Source organism: Myotis nattereri (genome assembly GCF_964212035.1).
Source record: "Myotis nattereri genome assembly, chromosome: 2".
NCBI lineage: Eukaryota > Metazoa > Chordata > Mammalia > Chiroptera > Vespertilionidae > Myotis > Myotis nattereri.
The window spans coordinates 200957611-200978617 of record NC_138076.1 but is presented as its reverse complement, the minus strand read 5'-3'; the positions used below and the strand labels follow the sequence as shown (position 1 = coordinate 200978617).

General features: G+C 38.6%; 1 protein-coding gene across 1 annotated transcript in view; it reads right to left on the bottom strand.

Annotated features, from left to right (window-relative positions):
• MYBPC1 (myosin binding protein C1) overlaps positions 1 to 21007 on the bottom strand; it is a gene marked incomplete at its 5' end in the record, with an annotated part of 55458 nt that overhangs the window by 20214 nt on the left and 14237 nt on the right. Inside the window, 11 exons of the mRNA XM_081084037.1 lie at positions 3971 to 4105; positions 5776 to 5964; positions 6714 to 6818; positions 9082 to 9241; positions 13399 to 13532; positions 13856 to 13962; positions 15152 to 15314; positions 16763 to 16929; positions 17857 to 17962; positions 18899 to 19023; positions 20550 to 20682. Of these exons, the coding sequence (XP_080940163.1) occupies positions 3971 to 4105; positions 5776 to 5964; positions 6714 to 6818; positions 9082 to 9241; positions 13399 to 13532; positions 13856 to 13962; positions 15152 to 15314; positions 16763 to 16929; positions 17857 to 17962; positions 18899 to 19023; positions 20550 to 20682 (1524 nt within the window). The remainder of the gene's footprint in view (positions 1 to 3970; positions 4106 to 5775; positions 5965 to 6713; positions 6819 to 9081; positions 9242 to 13398; positions 13533 to 13855; positions 13963 to 15151; positions 15315 to 16762; positions 16930 to 17856; positions 17963 to 18898; positions 19024 to 20549; positions 20683 to 21007) is intronic.

The following is a 21007-nucleotide window of genomic DNA, read 5'->3' as shown; positions in this document are numbered from 1 at the left end:
AAGGCAAAACAGTATTTAGAGAAACAATCATCTTAACTGGTACAGTCAACTCCAAATTAGTATTTTACTCATAATTAAATCATTTGGCCTGGACTCAGATCACGTGTGTGGCTGGGCATTTTTCAGACTTAAATGAAAAAATGGCCTATACTGGCTAATGCAAATAACAGGAAGAAGGACAATCAGATTCTATTATTTCTGAAAAACCTCTATTCAGGATACTAGGGTCACTTGCGTAATAACTGTTCTCAAGAATTTGACAGCAATTGTACAATGAAAGATGTAACCATGATATCTAGCCATCCATATACATTAAAGTTCAGAAACACAGGAAAACGTTATTCTTATGAAAGAGAGACAGAACTTTATAGTAAGTTTCCGGTCATATAATCTTTCTAGTTTATTACTATCAGATGCTAGTTACTCTGAAATACACACATGAGGATAGGGAATCTGATCATGCTCCCATTTACGAAGACAGCCCACATATACCCACGAAGGTGGAAGCAAAGCGCAGGGGCCAAGACCTCCTAAGGAGTTGGCACAATTCTTCCACCTCAAGCCAGCATCCAGGGCTAATAACTATTTCAGCTTCTAACAGTTCCTATGCTTTATGCCCACAGGACAAAAGAAGGCTTGGATCCCACATTATGAGCTCACTGCCCGCCCCCGCCCCCCTCCATCTCTAAAAGGACTTTTCTTGTGTGTATGGACGGTGGGTGTACTTCATGCTGGGTTATGGGCATTCCCAGAAACTTTATCATAGAGTAAGAAAGTGTGAAAGCTTTCAAAGAATACTTTACCTGACGACAGATCATATGCAGCCTCCCCATTTTCATCAGACAGTTTTGCTGATGTACCTTTGAGAATCCGTCATTAAAATTAATTAAAGACACCCACTGTCACACCAGAAGACTATGTATCAGTAGTCAGCATTCTCTGTTAGTAAAGTATGCAAAGTAGGCAAAGATATTTGTCTTCAGAGCAGTGACGGAAGAGACCAAACACGTTAGGGGGGCAGGACGGGTTCCTGAGGAGGGGCACGGCCTGCTTTGCTCAGACTGTGGTTTTTGTCCTGTGGCACCGGCCACGGAGAAGAGGAGGAGAAAGGAGCCTGAAGTACCTCTGGCTGTGGGAGCAAGAAGTAGAGAAGAGCCAGGCAAGACCCTGAAGAGAAAGGAGGAGCAGGCCCTGGATTCCACAGGGGAGCAGTGCACGGTGGAACAGTCCATCCTTGCTCCTGCCCCAGCCACCCCAGCCTGGGTGGGTCCTCCGAGTTCCCAGGGAATGAAGTGCTCCCGTGATGGGGCTCATGCATCAGTCTGGGAGTGAGGACACTCATAATAAGGCCCACCCTGTCTTCCCAGGGCTCTAATTCTCAAAGGAAATGGAAACTGCCCTAGCCGCTGAGGAGGCAGCCCCTGGTTGCCATGAGACCAAGCTGTTGTTCAAGAAGACAAGGGAGCCAGCTGGTCTCTGCATTCTGCAAGAGTGGAGGAGATGGTGCTGGTTCGGGGGGGGGGGGTGGTCATGGTTTGTCATGATGACTTTCTGGGTATCGGGGGAGTGGGGACTGCACTGGCCCCCATGGAACTTTCTCTTCTGTCTTATTCCAACCCTTCTAGGAGTACTAGTATCAGGGAGAAGGAGCAGGAAGCCAGAATATCTTGGTGGCTGGGAGTGCATATAGATAATAAAAATTACTTAGGACTTGGAAAAAGAGATACGTCTTTAAGCCAATGCTTGGTTTGGGAACTACTGTGTTGACATTTTCATAGTCAAGAGACAACTGATGAGCAAGTGAAATCAGGAGGCAGAAAACGTGCACGAAAGAGCAGAGAACTAGTAGAGAAGAAAATTTCAAGAGAAAACAGGATGCAATGGGACCCGAGGGGAACAAAACTAGCTGAGCCCTTCGCCTCTGAACCACTTTCGCTGAGGGAAGCAAAGAGAAGAAGGAGCGAGAGTGAAGGAAGAAAACAGAGAAGAGTAAAATGCTGCAGGCGTTAAAAAAAAACAACACCAACAAGAAAACCAAACAAGAGAAGGCAGAGTCAAAACCAACACACCATCTTCTAAAAGGAAGAGCTCTCTTACAGAAATAAAACCTGACATGTCGGAAAGCATTAAACACTACAGAAAATTAGTCTGGAGGAAAACAGCCATTAAAAGAGAACGAAGAATAGGTCAGCCACATGAAAGAAGTAAGAAAAGACTGCAAGAAGAAAGATGGACACGTTCCATAGAAAGCTAATTCCAAAACGTTATGTGGCAAAATATATACATAATAATGACTGTGTACATATATATATGTATAGGCTTATACATATATATCTACACAGATCACACACAAAATCATGTAAAATACACTTCGTTGTATTTTATCTAAGGTGGGCAACATCAAAATGACAGCCATGTATCATTTTGCTGTATCTTCTTACTTTTTAAACCTATCAGAAAGAAAAGAGTAAAGAATTTGCTCCGGGTCATACATATACAAAAGGTTCGTGGTCAGCAGCCACAACACATATAAGATTGGGGAATTCTGGGTGATACAGACAACAGAGTGAAGTGCTCATGATTTTTTTGAAACAGTCGGGGGCGTGGGTGGGGGGAGGAATGCAATGGGAATCAACCATATTAAGTTCTCAAGAATTTCTCTGTTGCCCGCCTCCCATGCTGGGATAACTCTAGGAACTTTCTTAGAATGTCCCCCTGGTTTTGGTTAGTGGCTTTCTAAGCCCCGGAGAAATAAACCTCGTGCTCTGTGAGTGCAGCGCATGTAAATGGAACTGAGTGTTACCAGGAGGCTTCGTCCGCCCTCCCTCTCCTCCCCACCTGACCACCCCTGGTCATTTCCACAGGTGCCCCAATCCAGGGCCAGGGGTTTCGTTCCCAGCAGTTTTCTCTTCATAAGAAGTTTCTTCTCCATCCTGGTGTTGCCTCCTGGGGAGGTGCATTTGGATTCACACTCCTGATTTCCCAAATGTGCCCTGTGGTCTCTCTCTGTCCTTCATGTAAGATCCAAGTGAAAGTTTGGGGTCCAAAGAGTTTTCCTGAAGGCTTACCCCTTGGCTCATCCTTTGTGGATATGAATGTGCTTCCCTGAGGGTGGTTTACCTACCATCGTCTAGAATGGAGCCCAAGTCCAGAGCTGGGGCAGTTTGATTCATATATTTTCAAACCATGACAAGGAAGAAATCAAGAAACATTAGAGGCTTTCAGTGAATTTCACCTCTTTTTTTTGGTTTTCGGTACACTCTGGCCCATATTTTCTTGTGCCACTTTCTCTTTTTCTATGATTTTTTATCAGCAATTGTTTCCCTGTTTCTTTTCTGCTCCTAAATTTGAGTGATTAAATTCTTAGGTATCCAAAGCCCTGAGAGAAGTTACTGCCACATGGGCAATCCACTTGGTACCCCATGTGGGATTTAACGCTGCTTCCTTTCAATACTAAAAACTTGTCCTTCATTCTTCTTCTTCCTCTCGGTTTCCCACTTTAGAAGGCAGGGGATGCTCACCAAAGGGCCAAATCCTAGTATGTAGTCGCTCTTTATTCCCCAGAAAGAGGCAGCTCCTTTAATTGCTGACCTCTGCTCAGTTTAGGGTTGAGAATTTCTAATTTGCTTCTTTCTAACTAGACTTTTATTTTGCTTTGGTACAATTTAATTCCACAAATTCAAGAACTGGAAGTCCCTGAACTATTTTCAGGACCCCCTCCCTCCTATATCTTGACTTAGATCAATAGTGCTGTCCCATCGGGCAGCCAAGCTAGAATATTTTGGAGATCTTAATTTGCTAGCCTCGAGTATCAAAGAAGGGCTAAATTTTTATCCATCTTAGAAGGATGACCTTTGGCTTGTGATTTTCAGTAGGCAGGAGATGAGTTCCCAAGAGAGAGAAACAAAAGAAGGGGAGCATATCTCACCTAGTGATGATGGTATTCATTTTAACCACGAGTTGTACTTACTTCCTTCAAGGCAATACTCTAGCACATAGCCATCTAAACCTGCGGCACCGATCTGATCTGGGGGCCGCCACTTCATTGTGACAGTGGTGTCAGTTACATTGTCAACAGCCAGAAGTGTAGGAGGGCTGGTTACAGCTTCAAAGATAAAAGAGACAGAAAAAGAAGAAATTATTAACTGCAAAGTTTATGGCACCAGGAATGGTAATAAAATAAGCTAGGATACAAATAAAAATATACACAGAAGACCCACGTCTTAGTAAAATTAAATGAAGACTCCTCAAGCATATGCTGTGTGCAAAGATCTGCTAGACATGGAAACATTTTATTTTTAAAAATATATTTTTACTAGAGGCCTGATGCATGAAATTTGTGCACTTCGGGGGGGGGGGGGCGGCGAGGGTGTCCCTCAGCTCAGCCTGCACCCTCTCACAGTCCAGGAGCTCTTGGGGGATGTCTGACTGATGGCTTAGGCTGGCAGCTGGACATCCTTTGTGCTGCCACAGAGGAAGGAGAGGCTCCTGCCACAGCCACTAGGCTCGCCAGCCAGAAGCCCAGCTTCTGGCTGAGCGGCATTCCCCCTGTGGGAGTGAACTGACCACCAGGGGAAGCTCCTGCATTGAGTGGGATTGGGCTGAAACTGGCTCTCTGACATCCCCCTGAGGGGTCCTGGATTGTGAGAGGGCACAGGCCAGGGAGGGATGCGGGAGGTTGGGCAGGCAGGGAGGGACCATGGGAAGGCTCCAGGGCATGTCTGGTCCATCTTACTCAGTCCCGATCAGCCAGACGCCAGTAGCAAGCTAACCTACTGGTTGGAGCATCTGCCCCCTGGTGGTCAGTGCATGTCATAGCTAGCAGTTGAGCAGCTTTGCTAATGAGTATATCATTAGCATATTATGCTTTGATTGGTTGAACGGATGACCAAACACTTAGCATATTAGGCTTTTATTATATAGAACTGATTTCAGAGAGGAAGGGAAAGGGAGAGAAAAAGATAGAAACATCAAAGATGAGAGAGAATCATTGATCGGCTGCCTCATACATGCCCCACACTGGGGATTGAGCTCACAACCCAGGCATGACCTCCTGGTTCACAGGTCAATGCTTAACCACTGAGCAACACTGGCTGGGCAACATGGAAATATTTTAAAATGCTGCCACATGTTCCCTCCAATTTGGGAGGTTAGTGTGGAGGCTGGGAGGCCCTAGGAAGTTAGAAAAAAGTCCAAGTTTGGAGTCTAATGATCTAGAATACATTTCCCATAACTCTCTAAAGTACAAACTCTTGTATTAAGTCTTTCTATTGGAAAAAAAATTCACTACCATAAAATAGCGAAGCCCTCACCTTCTCTTTCTTTGTCTTTGCTGAACTGACTTTTTGGTTCAATAGATAACACTTAAGATGTGCTTGTAAAGCAAAGACTAGTTCTGAAGCGTGTTTTGCTGAATGATCTCAATCTGCTGTAGTTACAGTGTTTACACAAGGTGCTGGGTTGTACCTTCAGAAGGACAAATGGCGTGTGGTTATGTGTCAGTGAGTTCAGCAACATGTTTTCAGTGGGGAGCAGAAACTGAAGCCACCCACAGCTGTCATTAGAATTCTGGTCATGAATTCCAGGGCCAACATTAGGAAGACATTCAACTCCACCAAATTTCTTAGTCAGAAAACTACTCCTAACTACCTCCAACCTCCTGCTCACCCACCACTCTAAGAAGCCTCCAGATTGGCTCCAGTTGGAGGTCGGAAGGAAGCAGTCATAATCTGGGGTAATGATTTCCAGGACAAGAACACATCTCTCCTGACTTACCCAAAGGAACGAATGGCTTGGAGGGCATACTGGGCTTGGAGATGCCGATGGCATTGACAGCAAAGATACGGACCTCGTAGGCCACGCCTTCAATCATTTTTTTGGGCTCAAAAGTTGTTTCTTTGCAGAGCTCAAAGTTCAGCCTCATCCACCTGGAGCTTTGCTTCTTTTTCCTCTCAATAAAGTATCCTACAGATGACGTAAAATAGAAATGCAAGTTTTTTCCTCTTGGTTTCCAAAACTATACTTTGTCAGGTATTAGAAGTTCTTCAATTTTCCAATATTCTCTGCACTCTAAGTCAATGTATGTCATTTCTAAACCACCTTATTTCATCAGTTGTTTGAGATTATAGGGAATACAAGTATTAACAGCATAGGAGAAAGAAAAATAACAGGACTAGAAAAAAATTAGAATTGTACTAAGAAGAAAAGAGAAAAATAGATAATGGATATGTGGGTCATACCAACTTATAGAGTTGGTATAGGTGAGCAATAGAGTTAGTCCAAACAATACGAAGGGGAAATGACCAGTTTCTTGAGTAAGTAGAAAAGAGTTTTTGTTCCATAGGGAAAGCAAATTCTCTAAGTATTTAACTCTAAAATAATTTTCCCCATAGACACAATTCTACAAAACTAGACATTTACTTACTAGAATGGTTTAAAGTTAGACTCACAGTGTTTCAATATAATTAAATATTATGTCAAATATAAATGTCAACCAAAAAAACACACACAAACATACAATATTCATCAGGGCTATTAAAACCCTTGAATAATTACAGGGCATCCTAAAATACAGTATTTCATTTTGAAAAGATATGTAAAGACACTATAATAAATTTTCTTCTAAATACCAAATTTTTAGTGTACTCTGTACTGACATGCATTGAGGACACCACTCCAGTGGCATTTCCACAGACTGACCAGCATGCAGTTACCTAAGATTGGGGACCCTCCATCGTAGGCAGGAGGCTCCCAGTTCATGATGCACCAGTCATCTCCCACGTCTGTCACATTCGGTGCCACTGGAGGATCAGGGATGTCTGTAGCAAGCAAAAACATAGACTAAAATAAGAGAGAGAGCACGTGCAAAGAAAAATGTTAATTGGAAAAATGTGCTTTTTGGTGATAATCATAGAAGCAGCGTTATTTCTGAGAAATTTTGCAAGTTTACTGAAATGCACTTAGTAACTAATTTGGGCAAAAACTCATGCTTCATCTGAGATAAGAGAAGGTAAACCAAATAAAAATAAAAAATAAGAATCCTTTAAAGTAGTGTCACAACTTAAATAAGCCCCGCATGGAACCCAAGACTTTTGTTCTTTACCTTGAGAATATTAACTAAGTAATGTCCAATGTGATTTAGTTTTCTTTTTTTTAAACTACAAAGTGAACTTCCAGCAGAACTGAATCCAGGATGGTTTATTGTGAATTTTACAATAGTTGGAAGATTCAAGATGTTCACTGATAAAAATCCAAGTAAAAATGATAAGTCGCCTTGTCTTGTAAATATAGTTCAGTGCCTGATAAAATGACCTTAGTTTATGGTCAATATGAAATATATTTAACGGACATCAGAAGTGCAATAAAGAGTTCATGAAACCTAGGATCAGCAATAATGTGCTAGACTCATTTCACTTGGGTTCAGGCTCAGGAAAAATGTACTTAGATGGTCATTGAAGGACCAAGACAGATCTTACTCCTCTATAATGTTTGTGATGTGGGAAATTATTTAACATTTGTTTCAATAGCTTTAGAGGACCCCGAAAGGGAATATGACTATGAAGAGCTACTGACCAGCACCCAGAATGGCTGTCTCAGTTACTCATTCCTGCAGTATGTCCTCTATGCCACACACACACACACACACACACACACACACACACACACAAAAGAGGAAGGAAAGAAAAAGAGAAGGAAAGAAAAGAAGTGTCAAGATAGAGAAAGACAGTGATTTATAAAATATAGCCAAACTATGTTTCTCTTTGTTGTCTACCCAGAAATTTTGAGAGAATCAAGAGCTGACAGTGTACTCATGATCTAGACATGCCAACTTGTCTTTATAAGTTTACTGATCCAGTGGACTTACCCACAGTATGTATATATATATATATATATATATATATATATATATATATATATATATATATATACTGATTTCAGAGAGAGGAAGGGAGAGGGAGAGAGAGATTGAAACATCAATGATGAGAGAGAATTGCTGGGGTCCTGCCCCAGCAGGTCCAGGGGTCCCCAAAGGTGTGGATGGAGTCAGCGAAGAAGGAATGACACGGAGACAGCGTTCAGTTGATCAGCAGCCTAGCCAGGATCTCCAGCCAAGTTCTGGTCTGGATCTCCAGCAAAGTTCTGGTTCGGATCTCCAGTGAAGTTCTGGTTAGGATCTCCCGCCAGGTTCTGTGTCCATATTCTCTTGCTAGGTTCTCCAGGTTCTCCAGCCAGGTTCTGTAGCCATGTTCCCTCGCTAGGTTCTCCAGCCAGGTTCTGTGTCCATGTTCTCTTGCTAGGTTCTCCAGCCAGGTTCTGTAGCCATGTTTCCTCGCTAGGTTCTCCAGCCAGATTCAGTCACCAGGTTCTAGTCAGGTTCTCTTGCCAATTTCTGTAGTCAGGTTCAGTCCAGGATCTTTTGCCATGTTCTCTCGCTAGGTTCTGTCTCTAGGTTCTGAGGCCAGTTTCTGTCCAGGATCTTTTGCCATGTTCTCTCCAGCGAAGTTCTTCTGTCTCTAGAGAACGTTCTGTGTAGGTTCTGTGCCTAGATTCTGTCTCTCTTCGTCTGTCTTCTTAGTTCTGTGTTCTAAGTTCTGTGTTCTTACATCTGTATTTATACCAGTTGATTCCAATCCTATCAATCTCTATTCCAAAGGTTAGGGCGTTTCTTATCTCCATTCCAGGGAGTAAAGATTATGTAGCTTAAGCGTGATTGTTCGTAGTTAAAGTGATTAATTACCCGCCTGGCACTTAGTTAAGAGGTTTTATTCCCTCCCTAACTTCAGGGGAAAAATCCCTGCCTGGGGAAACAACCTTTCTCAGAGACCTTGGTTAAAACACATAGTGCCAAGAAGGTGAGCAAACATATTAAGAACAGTATGCCATATATGCCAGGTCCCTTGAAACAGCAAGGATGGACTGGCTCCCGGCAGAGAATCATTGATCGGCTGCCCCCTGCATGCTCCCCACTGGGGATTGAGCCCCAAACCTGTGCGTGTGCCCCTGACCAGAATCAAACCTGGGACCCTTTAGCCCACAGGCCAATGCCCTATCCACTGAGCCAAACTGGACAGGGGGACTTACCCACAACTTTAATCTTGATGCTGGCGTGTGCTTCCCCAGCTTCATTTTTCAGGTTTATGTTGTAAACACCAGAATCATCTCTCTCAGCGACGTCAATAACCAGCGTGCTGCTGTCAGGGTAAGATTCGGCCCTTATCCGGCCACTGCCCTCCATGATGGCCTACGGAGGAAAGAGATAGAATGTGGCAGGACCTATACACCAACGAGGACTACACTGGAGTGCCGTATCACCCAAGCTGGACAAGGTACTAATGCCGAAAACACACATTCTTAGTTTAATCTTCCATCAACGCTAAGGACAAAGGTATCATCCCACTTTGCACATGAAAAAACTGTGGCCCATGGCCACATGGCTAAGAAGCGGTAGAGTTGGGATTTGACTTCAAAGCCCACCAACCATTAATTCGCCAAAGAGAAAGGTGGAGGACTAAAACTATGAGTACAGAGTGTTATTCTAGGAGACGAGTCTCTGCATATAAAATCTGAAATAGTTAAATTCATTTCAAGAACTAAATAATGATTTTTTTTCATCTTTCAGAGGTCTTGACATTTTAAAAATATTGAAAAGGTTTGAAGGTCACAATGCCAATTTTTCATAAAGTTAACTGAGTATTGATTTTTCCCTTCCAAGAGGACACAAGAGAATGGACATCTCATTCCCAAAGTGAAGTTGAGCAGCCTATAATATTTTTCTTTTTTTCCTTCTCCTCCTCCTTCTTTCCCACTTTTTTCTTTCCATTTTTCTTAAACCGTAACTTTAAAGCAGCATTACACTTTTTTCACTAATAAAATATATTTATTATTGTTCTGACCAAAGTGCAGTAATTTTTAAGTCTTCTTAAACAAATAACTATGAAATAATATTCAAGAAAATAAAATACCAATGGGAAGTTTAACGATTAGATTTCTTACACTTTATACTAAACCTTATATTTAGTCTAGAAAACAAACCAAAAAAGCCCCAAACCACTTCACCATAAATCTAGTTTGCTGAGAGATATTAGAAAAGGCTGTTGGATTTTGTCAAATGTTTTTGTCAAATGTTTTTGAGATGATCATACTTTTTCCCCTTAGTTTATTAAAATGGTAAATTATATTAATTGATTTTCAAGTGTTAAACAACCTTTGCATTCTTGGGATAAACTCTACTTTGTCATAATGTAGCATTCCTTTTCTATATCTTTGGATTCAATTTGCTAAATTTCATGTAGAACTTTTTCATCTATGTTCATGAGTGATATTGGTCTGTAGTTTTCTCTTCTTATAATGTTGTTGTTTTTCCTGATTTTGCTATAAGAGTAATACTGGCCTTCAAGAGTGAATTGAGAAATACTATTCTCTCTTCTCCAGTTTTCTGGAAGAGTTTGTGCAGAATTGGTATTATTTCTTTATTAAGTGTTTGGTAGAACTCTCAATAAAGCCATCTAGACTTGGGATTTTCTTTGTAACAAACTACAAATTCCATTTCTTTTATAGATAGAAGGCTATTCAGTACTGATTTAGCAGCATTTCACAAATTCTGATATGTGGTGTGTTCATAAATATTTTCTAATTTTATTTATGATTACTTCTTTAATTTATGAGTTCTTCAGAAAAATGTTCCTTGATTTCCAAATATTTGGAAAATTTCCAGATATCATTCTGTTACTCCTTTCTAATTAATTCCATTGTAGTCAGAGAACATACCTTGCATAACTTAAATCCTTTAACATTACTGAGACTTTTTTATGGTTTATCTTGGTAAATTTCCTATGTGCTTATTAACATAATGCCCATTCTGCTTTTTCAATGGAGTGTCCTATCAATGTCGATTAGTTCAAGATGGTTGATAGTATTCTTTGAATCTTCTGTATACTTAATGATTGCCTGTCTTCTTGTTCTATGAACTATTGAGAGAATACTGAAATCTCTAATTTATATATTTCTCTTTGCAATTTTATATCTTGCTTTTCCCTCCTATTTGTCCCATCTGTTGTTCATGCTTCTTTCCTGCCTTTCTTTTGAATTAATAAATGTTTTGGTGATTGCATTTTATGTCCTTTGTTGGCTTATTAGCTATAAATCATTTTTTATTTTAGTAGGTCTTTTAGGGTTTATAGAATACATCCTTAACTTTTCATGGTCTACCTTTACATAATGTTATAATAGTTCATGTATAGCAAAGAAAAGAAACTTACAACAGCATACTTCCATTTTATTTCTACTGATCCTTACTTCAATTTCTCCCCACTTGACCTTATGTTTTTATTGTCATAAATTCTACTTATACCTATGATTATAAGCCACACAGTGCATTGTTATTATTTTTCAGTCAATTATCTTTTTAAGAGATTTAAATATTTTAAAACCTCTTATGGGTTTATCTATTAAATGTAGTTACCATTCCTGATGCTCTTTGTTCCTTTGTGAAAATGTTTCATCTGATAACCTTTTCCTTTTAACTTAAGGACTTCTTTTAGCATTTCTTATAGTTCAGGTTTACTGCTGATGATTTTTTCAGATTTTATATATCTGAAAATCATTTTATTTTGTTTTCATTTCTGAAAAGTATTTCTGTTGAGTATAGAATTCTAGGTTGACAGTCTTTTTCTTTAAAGATGTTGCCCACTGTATTCTCACTTGCCTTGTTTCCAGAGAAATCTGAAGTAATCCTTGCCTATGTTCCTGTGTATTAAATGTGACTTTTTTCTCTTTCTACTTTTAAGGTTTTTTCCTACTCACAAGCTTAGAGCAATTTAATTATGATGAGTCTTGGAGTCATTTTCTTAATACTCCTTGTGCTTGGTTTTTATTGAGCTTCTTGTATCTGCATTTATAATTTTTGCCAAATTTGGAAACATTTTGACTACTATTTCTTTAAATAGTTTTCTGACCCCCTCTTTCAAGACTCCAATTGCACTGCTTGAAGTTGTTCCATGGCTCAATGATACTTTTTTTTCCTCTAGAAAATAGGAAAGGAGGAAATAAATACTCACCAACTCTTTGATGATGATGATAATGATGATGATGATGAAGAAGAAATTAGTTTTAGGTTTACTCCAAAATTGAACAGATAGTCCAGATAGTTCTCATAAAACCCATCCCTATATATGCACAACCTTTCCCACTATTAACACCCCATGTCAGAGCAGCACATTTGTTACAGTAACACATTAATATCACTTAAAGTCCATAATTTACATTAGGGTTCACTCTTGGTATGGTACATTGCTGGGTTTTGACAAATCTATAATGATATGTATCCAAAACTATAGAATAATATGGAGTAGTTTTGCTGCCCATACGACATCCTATATAATAAAAGCCTAATATGCTAAGTATCCGGTCACCCGGTTGGCCATTCAACCCATTAAAGTGTAATATGCTAATGATATGCTAAAGCCATTCAACTGCTCACTATGACGTGCACTGACCACCAGGGGCCAGATGCTCTGACCGGTAGGTTAGCTTGCTGCTAGTGTCCAGCTGATGGGGACTGAGCGAGATGGGCCGGACATTCCCTGCAGCCCTCCCACGGCCCCTCCCCGGCTGACCAACCTTCTGCATCCTTCCTTGGCCCTGATCCTGTACCAGTGGGGTCCCTCAGCCTGGCCTGTGCCCTCTCACCATCTGGGCTGAGGGGACCTTCCCCCCCCCCCCAAGTGCACAAATTTCGTGCACCAGGCATCTAGTTTTATATAGGAATCCATAGGGTCACATATGAGCTGATACTAGTCTACCACTACAACCTTATTATTCTCTCCCTCACTCTACCCCAGTCACACTGGCTTTCTTTTTATTCTTCCAACACATCAAGTTCATTCTCTCCTTTTATCCTTTGCACTTGCATTGACTTCACCTGAAAATCTTTCTTCTTTGATCTTCACATAATGGGTTCCTTGTTGTCATTCAAAGAGGCTTTTGTCATTCACAACACAGTCACTTGTTAATTATATCAGCCTATTTTTGTTTAATTTTCATAGCACTTAGTACTATGCAAAATAATTTTATCCATCTATTTATTTAAATAATTCATTGCCTCTTTCTCCTCCATCCCATTCCCTGATATTCATTAGAATGAAATATATAATCTTGTTCACTGCACATAAAAGCATGCCAGGTCACATAGAAGGTAGTCATATATATGAAAGGTAAATGAATGATTATTACATTTGTCTGAGAATCACTGATCTTTCTTTATCAAAAGAATTACACTGTTGCTATACCCCTGTACATTTATTTGCTTCTTCTTTCATCTAATTAATGGTGGTCAGGAAGTGGGGTGGGCAGTGTGTGTGTGTGTGTGTGTGTGTGTGTGTGTGTGTGTGTAGAACAAACCTTGTCTGCTCGGCTCCAGATAACTTTAGGAGGAGGTTCTCCACTGATGGGAATCTCAAGACGAAGCTTGTTCCCTGCAATTACTGTTACTGTGTTATCAGCATCAAGACCATCCAGGTTGATTTTAGGAGGATCTGGAATATTAAACATGGCCTTTGTTATCAGACAGTCATTCCCATGTGAATATCTGGGCTAGTACTTGGCTAGTGTTAAACATTGGTAGTAATCAATATTTTATCTGTCCAAAAAGAATGTAAGAGGAGTCAGTGTAAAGGAGGCACCTTTCAAAACTACTTCATAGTAAGATTTCTTAAGAATCAACCATATGGTAGTGATTAATAACAGTTCGTGTATTGTTTTTAAACATCACATAGTTTTGAATATTTTACAATTCCAAGGTATGCAACAACAAATATAAAAGAACAGGACGTTGCAAAGGTTACTTTTATCTACTCACCAATAACATGAACTTTGGCAGACAAAGTTTCAGGGTAGTCATCTGGTGTGAACACATAATCACCTTCATCCTCAATGAGAGCATTGTCTATCACTAATTTGTGGATTCTAAGGAAACGAGAAAACCACATTTCTAAGACTTTGCAAAGATTTAGATTGTATATGACCCAAACTGAGGAGACACCCGGCTTTTATCTGATTAACTTGTTTAGTGCAGCTTAGAGAGAGAATAATGTGAAGTCTTAATTTTCCTATGTATTGGTCCATATTTAATATCTATTTTAGACTATATGGAGTTATCTCTACAAATACAACTTACTTATTAAGCAAGAATCTCTTATTCTTTTTTTATCTCATAGCATTAAAAAGGCTAAAAGAAAATATCTCACTGATACCATACTTTAAGATTCAAGAAATTATTAAAAATAACCTTGACTTGCCAAACCGGTTTGGCTCTGTGGATAGAGCGTCGGTCTGCGGACTGAAAGGTCCCAGGTTCGATTCCGGTCAAGGGCATGTACCTTGGTTGCGGGCACATCCCCAGTAGGAGGTGTGCAGGAGGCAGCTGGTCGATGTTTCTCTCTCACCGAAGTTTCTAGCTCTCTATCCTTCTCCCTTCCTCTCTGTAAAAAATCAATAAAATATATTTAAAAAAAAAATAACCTTGACTTTGGCTTTATATACCAAACCTAAGAGTAATACTTCTTAACCTTATTGAGGTCATGAGCCAGTGAAAATCTGATGGCCACTACGGATCTTCTTGCTGGAGAAACACAGGTATTTTTGTACACACAGGATTTGCTAACAATTTCAGAGGATTTATGAGGGCCCTTAAAGTTCATTAACGATATTGTTAGGATCCATGGATCCAAGTTTGAGAACCCGTGCCTTAGATTATTTTTTCTAGGTTCTAGGATATTATTCCCCTCCCCTCCAAAAAAAAAATTGTGGAACGGTCTCGTGACACTTATTGGTTAGGGACAGTTAATCCAATTTGACCAGTTCCTCAACTAGAATTCAGTATCATTCCTCTGGCCTCATGTTTAGATAGAAAGAATCAGTCAGTGGGTTTTGAATAGGCAAAGCACCATATTGTAAGGTGCAGACCCAGGATTACAGGTAGGACATGATGTATAACAGAGAAATCATATGCTCCTGCTATTCGGCAGTAATGAATCAGAAATAGATTCTTTCCCTTGGATGGCTCTTCAAACATTCTTGCCAATGTGTAATTTAGGAAGGGGAGAAAGTAAAGATGGGGACCAGCCTTCACTTCATGGTTGCCTAGCTTGCTTACCTTCCTTTGTGTACAACCTTTACGCGGTCACTCTCCTGAACAGGTAGCCCATTTTTAGTCCATTTTCCTGTAATGTTTTCAGAGACTTCACACTTCAAGCAGATTTCTTTTCCAAGTTTTGCAGTCTGATCAGCCAGAGGTGTTAATATCTTCAGAGGCTTCACTACAAAAATAATAGACAATTATCAGTGCCAAACCCAATCCAGACAGGCAAACATGGTGTCGTTTCACAACGGTATGGCCAGTTTTGCTATTAAGGATTGCTTTGAAAATGAGAATTTGTTCTAATGCAATTAATATATTAAGGGGGCAATTGTAGCATAACACAAATCTCATGTTTGATTGCATACAATTTCATTCATGACAAAGATTAGGTGAATTCAAAAAACTGCACCCAGCTGAGCTGAGCCAGGTAGGACTGTACAAAACACCCCACCCCCCACATACCCACACACACATCTACCAGCTGCCTCAGTTCACCCATGTGATGTGAGCCACATCCATGCATAACTGAGATTACCACTATCCAACAGCTCACAAGCTGCAACACTTGACACCACTTCCATAAGTATATGTCAGTTCCTTTTTAAGGTAAAGTGCCCTATACATTGTTCTATTTATTAACCACTTAACATGTGTAAAACTGCTAATATTTTTGTTAGGTTCTTATTGGGTTTTTGTAAAATGTGTTGTCGACAAAAATTTTGAGTGTTATGCCCATAACCCCATTCCCTCCCCCTAGTCCTTTGGTTTTTATTTCATGACTTTGGATAGCACAGTGATTTTCAGAAATGCATATGTTGCCTTGTAACAGAACTGACTGTATCTGCTCTAAATGGATACAAATATCAGATCTGCCTGTGGCTAAAAAACCTTTTTTGATATTAAACTAAAATGGCCACCACTCCAGGAAACATAGGAGTGTATTGAAATTACTTTTGAATAATTTGGTGATCATATGAATTGCAACTGGACCAAGAAAGCAGTAAGGAAGTAGGATTTCTGCTCTGTGTGTATTATCAATCTTCTTGCGAGATCTGCTATTTTAATTTTCATAGCTAACTGAAAGGGACAGACTGCCACTGAGAACTAATAGTGGGCATTTAGGGGAAGCACATTAATTCTCTCATGCCTCTGAAGCATATGAGCAAATTAGGTCTTCAGTGTTCTCAATTGAGGCCTATTAGTTGGGTAACTCTCATCTCAAATGTAATTGCAGAATGTTGAATGTTTATTTAATGAACAGATAGCACGTTCGCCTATGGATTAATCAAACAGGATCAAGAGTTGATATCATGTCTAACTATTTATCATCTGTTATGTGATTTGGAGATGAAAATATTTCTTAACCACGGGTAACTTCTCTGGCAGGTGGTCTTTATCCTTCCCTCTCAATATGGGTGCTCTACTGTGAACTTGAATAGTTGGTTCTTTTCTCAGAGACCCCGGTTGATAGGACATAGACACACAGCTAGAATGGAATTTAATTTTACATATTTAAAATTGCCACAGGTAGAAATCAAATAGATGGAAACTTTTCTAAAATGGAATTAACAAATGCAACACCACTGGTAAGCCAACAAGGAAGACATCCAAGGAAGTCTTACTTACAGCCAACGCTAAGTTTAGCGGATGATTGTCCTCCTGTTGTCATTGCAGAATATTCTGCACTATCAGCCTTGGTTGCTCCTTCTATGATCAAAGTGTGTTTTTTGCCCTCAATTTTAACTTTGTATCTTGATTTTGGACCAGGGATGATCTCTTCACCATTCTTAAACCTGGGTTAAAATAGATTAAAATTTTTTATAAATGACCCTTCAAGAGATGGGCCTTATTGACCTTGTTTTCCCCATATCCCAGTGTTTTGTAGAATATCTGTCAGGACACCAGACATTCAAGAAAGATTTAATGAATTAAAGAATATATAAATCAATCTATCAATAAATTATTATTATGACAAATGTTGTCTGAAAAACTACATGAAAAGAACATAAGCTCCCTCTTTCCATTCAAGATCAAACAGATGAATATGCTAAGAGCAGATATTACCCATGTTTGGGCCTTTGACGTACACTAGTGAGAATAATGGCTTAATACATTTGATGATTCTAGATTAGAATGAACAATCGACTCTGTGCCAATTACTACAGACTCTGGCCATGTAATTTACTATTCCCAACAAAGCATTTTAATTTAGGATTAAATTAAATATTTCCATCTGGCTGGTCCGAGTGCAGTGGTGTCTTACAACTAAATATTTCCATCTGACCAAAAAAAAAAAAAGGTTTTATTTTTTTTAAGTCATTGGTGATTCTTAGTCTAAAATATTTTTCTGAGGTACTATAACAATAAAATGCTTAGGAATAAAATTTTTTTAAAATATATATTCCATGTAAGTTGCCAGCATGGTATAGTGAGAGGAAGCATGGTATAGAAGTGAAGAGCATCTATTATCTTTGGGGTTGAACAGACCTGGCAACCTTGAACCTACTTCCCTACATCCTTACCAATACAGCTTTTCAGATTTTTTTCGATTCCATAAGTAAAAAACAAAACAGTATCTTAGTATAGTTACCATTTATACTAACACGAATGAGAATGGAATTCTTTTCATATCTGTAAAAACCATTTCCTATTGTCCAAACTATGAAGGTACTTTTTTGTATGTCTATTAAAAATGAACAGACCTCATTAACGATATTTACCATTTTACATTTGCATCATCTTCAGACACTTCACATTCTAATTCTACTCTCTCCCCACAGTAAGCATTTGTATCTTCCAGCTGCTTGGTCACCATAATTGGAGGCTCTAGTGTGAAAATAAAAGAGAATCAGAATCATTAAATGTTCCAAACCTGCCTCACAACCCCAAACTTATTCACCGATGAAAAACCAGAAGAAAGTATCGTACCACAGGGCTATGGTTAGTTTGATGGTGATAGACAGTAGGTGGGGGTCTTTATGACTTTTCTTAGCAAAATAAAGAGCTGACAACCCTGAGTGAATTTTCCCAGAACTCATCAAATCAAATAAATTATTGTTCTAGAGAGCAGACAAAATGTATCAAACATCATTGTACTGTGGGGGAGGGGGAGAATGGAAATAAGATACCAGGTGATAGACATTTCTGATGAAGGAGAACCTTTAAGATTAAAATTCTTTGATTCTGGCTCTAGATGGGTGATAGAGATTGCAGAATTGTCTTGAGCAGGGGTCTCACAAAAATAAAAATAAGTGGTGGCTGGCTTCACGGCCACCCTCTGGCTCTTTTCGCAATGTCTTAGGAAATGATACTCTTTAGAGCTCTCAGTGCCAACCACTGATGCCCTTTTAGTTATGAAGCTGGGTTCAAGAGAAATCTTTTTTTTTTTAATCAGCTGAGCATGTGAGATGAGGATTATTCTGTAGACTTCATTGGGTTTCAGAAGGTACAACTAGAATAATTATTTTGTAAAGTACTGCTTGCTTGAGTCAAAACCTATGGACATTTGTCCTCAGCAGTTTTTTCTCTCCTTGGATTTTCTAGTCTTCAATGAAACTGAAAATTAATTAAGATATACATTAACTGCCAGGGTAGAGTAGCTTCAATACAGAGCCAATCGGGCGTCCAAATGAAACCATCTCTAGAGATGCTACTTAGTTCTGTTGTGGAGCTCAAGACCTCACCTCATCACTTTCACTTTAATTATTATCCCTGAGAGACAGCCATGGCTCTTGATGACTACAGTAAGAGATTTCACTTTACCTCTCACAAAGAGCTCCGTGGAACATTTCTCATCGCCAGCCGTCACATAATACTCCGAATCATCTGTTAGCCCGCAGTTATTGATAAACATAATTCTTTCACATCCTTTATGTTCAAAGATGTATCTATTTTAAATAGGAGGAAGATAAACAGAGTCTATAAACCTGATTTTATGCTTTTATTTCTTGCCAGAAAATTTGGCTTATAATTTGGTAATGCTTGAAAGACAGGGATATAATTTTGATCTGCCATTTATGAAGCATATCTTACATAGTTTAATGAACAGCAAACATGAAACCACTTTTTATCTTCATAATGCATAATATGCATATTTATATACTAATATTTAATTTCAGTCATTTTCTTCTATATAAGGTTTTTATTTCAAATATAAGTCAGTGCTCATATATTTTCTATTTAATATTTTTAACCCATTTTTGGAAAACAGGGTTGTCTGAGGTTGTCAGAGAGATTGTCAACTCTATACATTTTTTTAAATGACCAATTTATCTACTTTGTAGAAGGACAGAGCCTTGATCTTATTCACTGATTCATTGATTCCACTCCTTGCCTAGTCCAGTAACACAGACTTTTGGGGCAAAGAAATGATTACACAATTTAAGCAATAATATGAACTTAATCATTAATATAGACAGTAATTCTATAGAATGTGATAATCTCTTAAATGAGCTTAAGAACTAGTGTTATCAGATCACAGTTACCATCTATTAAGAAAGAACTTGGGTATTTGGAAACAAAATAACTAAAAGCCAAGAAGACTGCCCAATTTCATTATCTATGATTTGGATTATAGATGATTGTAATAGGGCATTAAAACAGACTACAGAAAAACATTTTATTTGGAAAATTCTAAAATTGAAGACTTTAGTGTTTTATCCAAACACTAAACATTTTCTAGACTAAGATAACCAAGTAAAATTATGTTTTTTATGAATTCAGGCCACCTTCAAGAGGTTTTTATCATCACAGTCACTCTGTAGGCATGACCACATTAAGAAATCAGAAGCCACCTAATTGTTCTACAGAAGTGACAAATTTTTAGGATTAAAGTCTTTTATAGACATGCATGTGAATCCTATTAACTTAAAAAATATATTGGAGTTGAAAATCTCTTGGGCTGACAAGGATCTCTGTAAATCAGTTTCATAATAGACCAGCGATACCATCAGACATCAGGGATTAGTCTGTCTTCTTCATTTGGGCGAGGGCCAAGCAATAATAAAACACAGGCTTTGGATGCTACTCTGGAAAAACAAAACTTATGTACTTATAAATTGGGACACCCAGCTGGTATATCAAATATGTATTTCAAAATTTTTCAAACTTTTATTTTAAAAAATTGAGAGAAGTTTGGTAACACCCTGATATAATCACATATAACTTATAGTGACAAAAACCATAATTGGGAGTCATCTGAAATAGTTTGCATAGAATTAAATCTAAAACAAGGTTTAATTCATACAGCGCTGTAATTTTAATGGCTCCAAAATACATGAAAAGTTTTTATTCTCCCTCTATATAATTTTGCTTTGTAAAGGTTAAGTAAAAAGTGCTGTTATTCATAGAAAATTAAGTCAAACTACTGTTTGATTGATATAGTTATCACTGATTATTGGTAAAGTTCACTTACTTTGTACTGGGTCGAATTTCTTGACCATTTTTATACCATTTCACCTCCAACTTTGGATCTGCCAATTCCACAACAAACCTTACCCTGCCTCCTTTATCAACCTGATATGCAGGATCAAGAATTTTTGCAAAAGCTAGTAGAGAGAAGAAGCAAAACTATGTTAATATGCATATATATGTTATGAATTTAAATAGTCAATATATGTATGAGAACCCCCCAAAAATGAAAAATTAAGACTCAGAGAAGAAAAAAATTATAAACCTAACAAATTACCCTTTATATTTTAGAATTCTGGGCTTACTTACATACAATAAAATGGTTTATAAAGTTTAAAGAGAATCCACATGTTTTTGGAAGAAACATAAGAAAGGAATTACTGAGGAGGCTTTAAAAATGATTGTCCTAATCCTTCAGGGGATTTATGATATAAAGCACCCAATTGAATTTGAAGAATATGC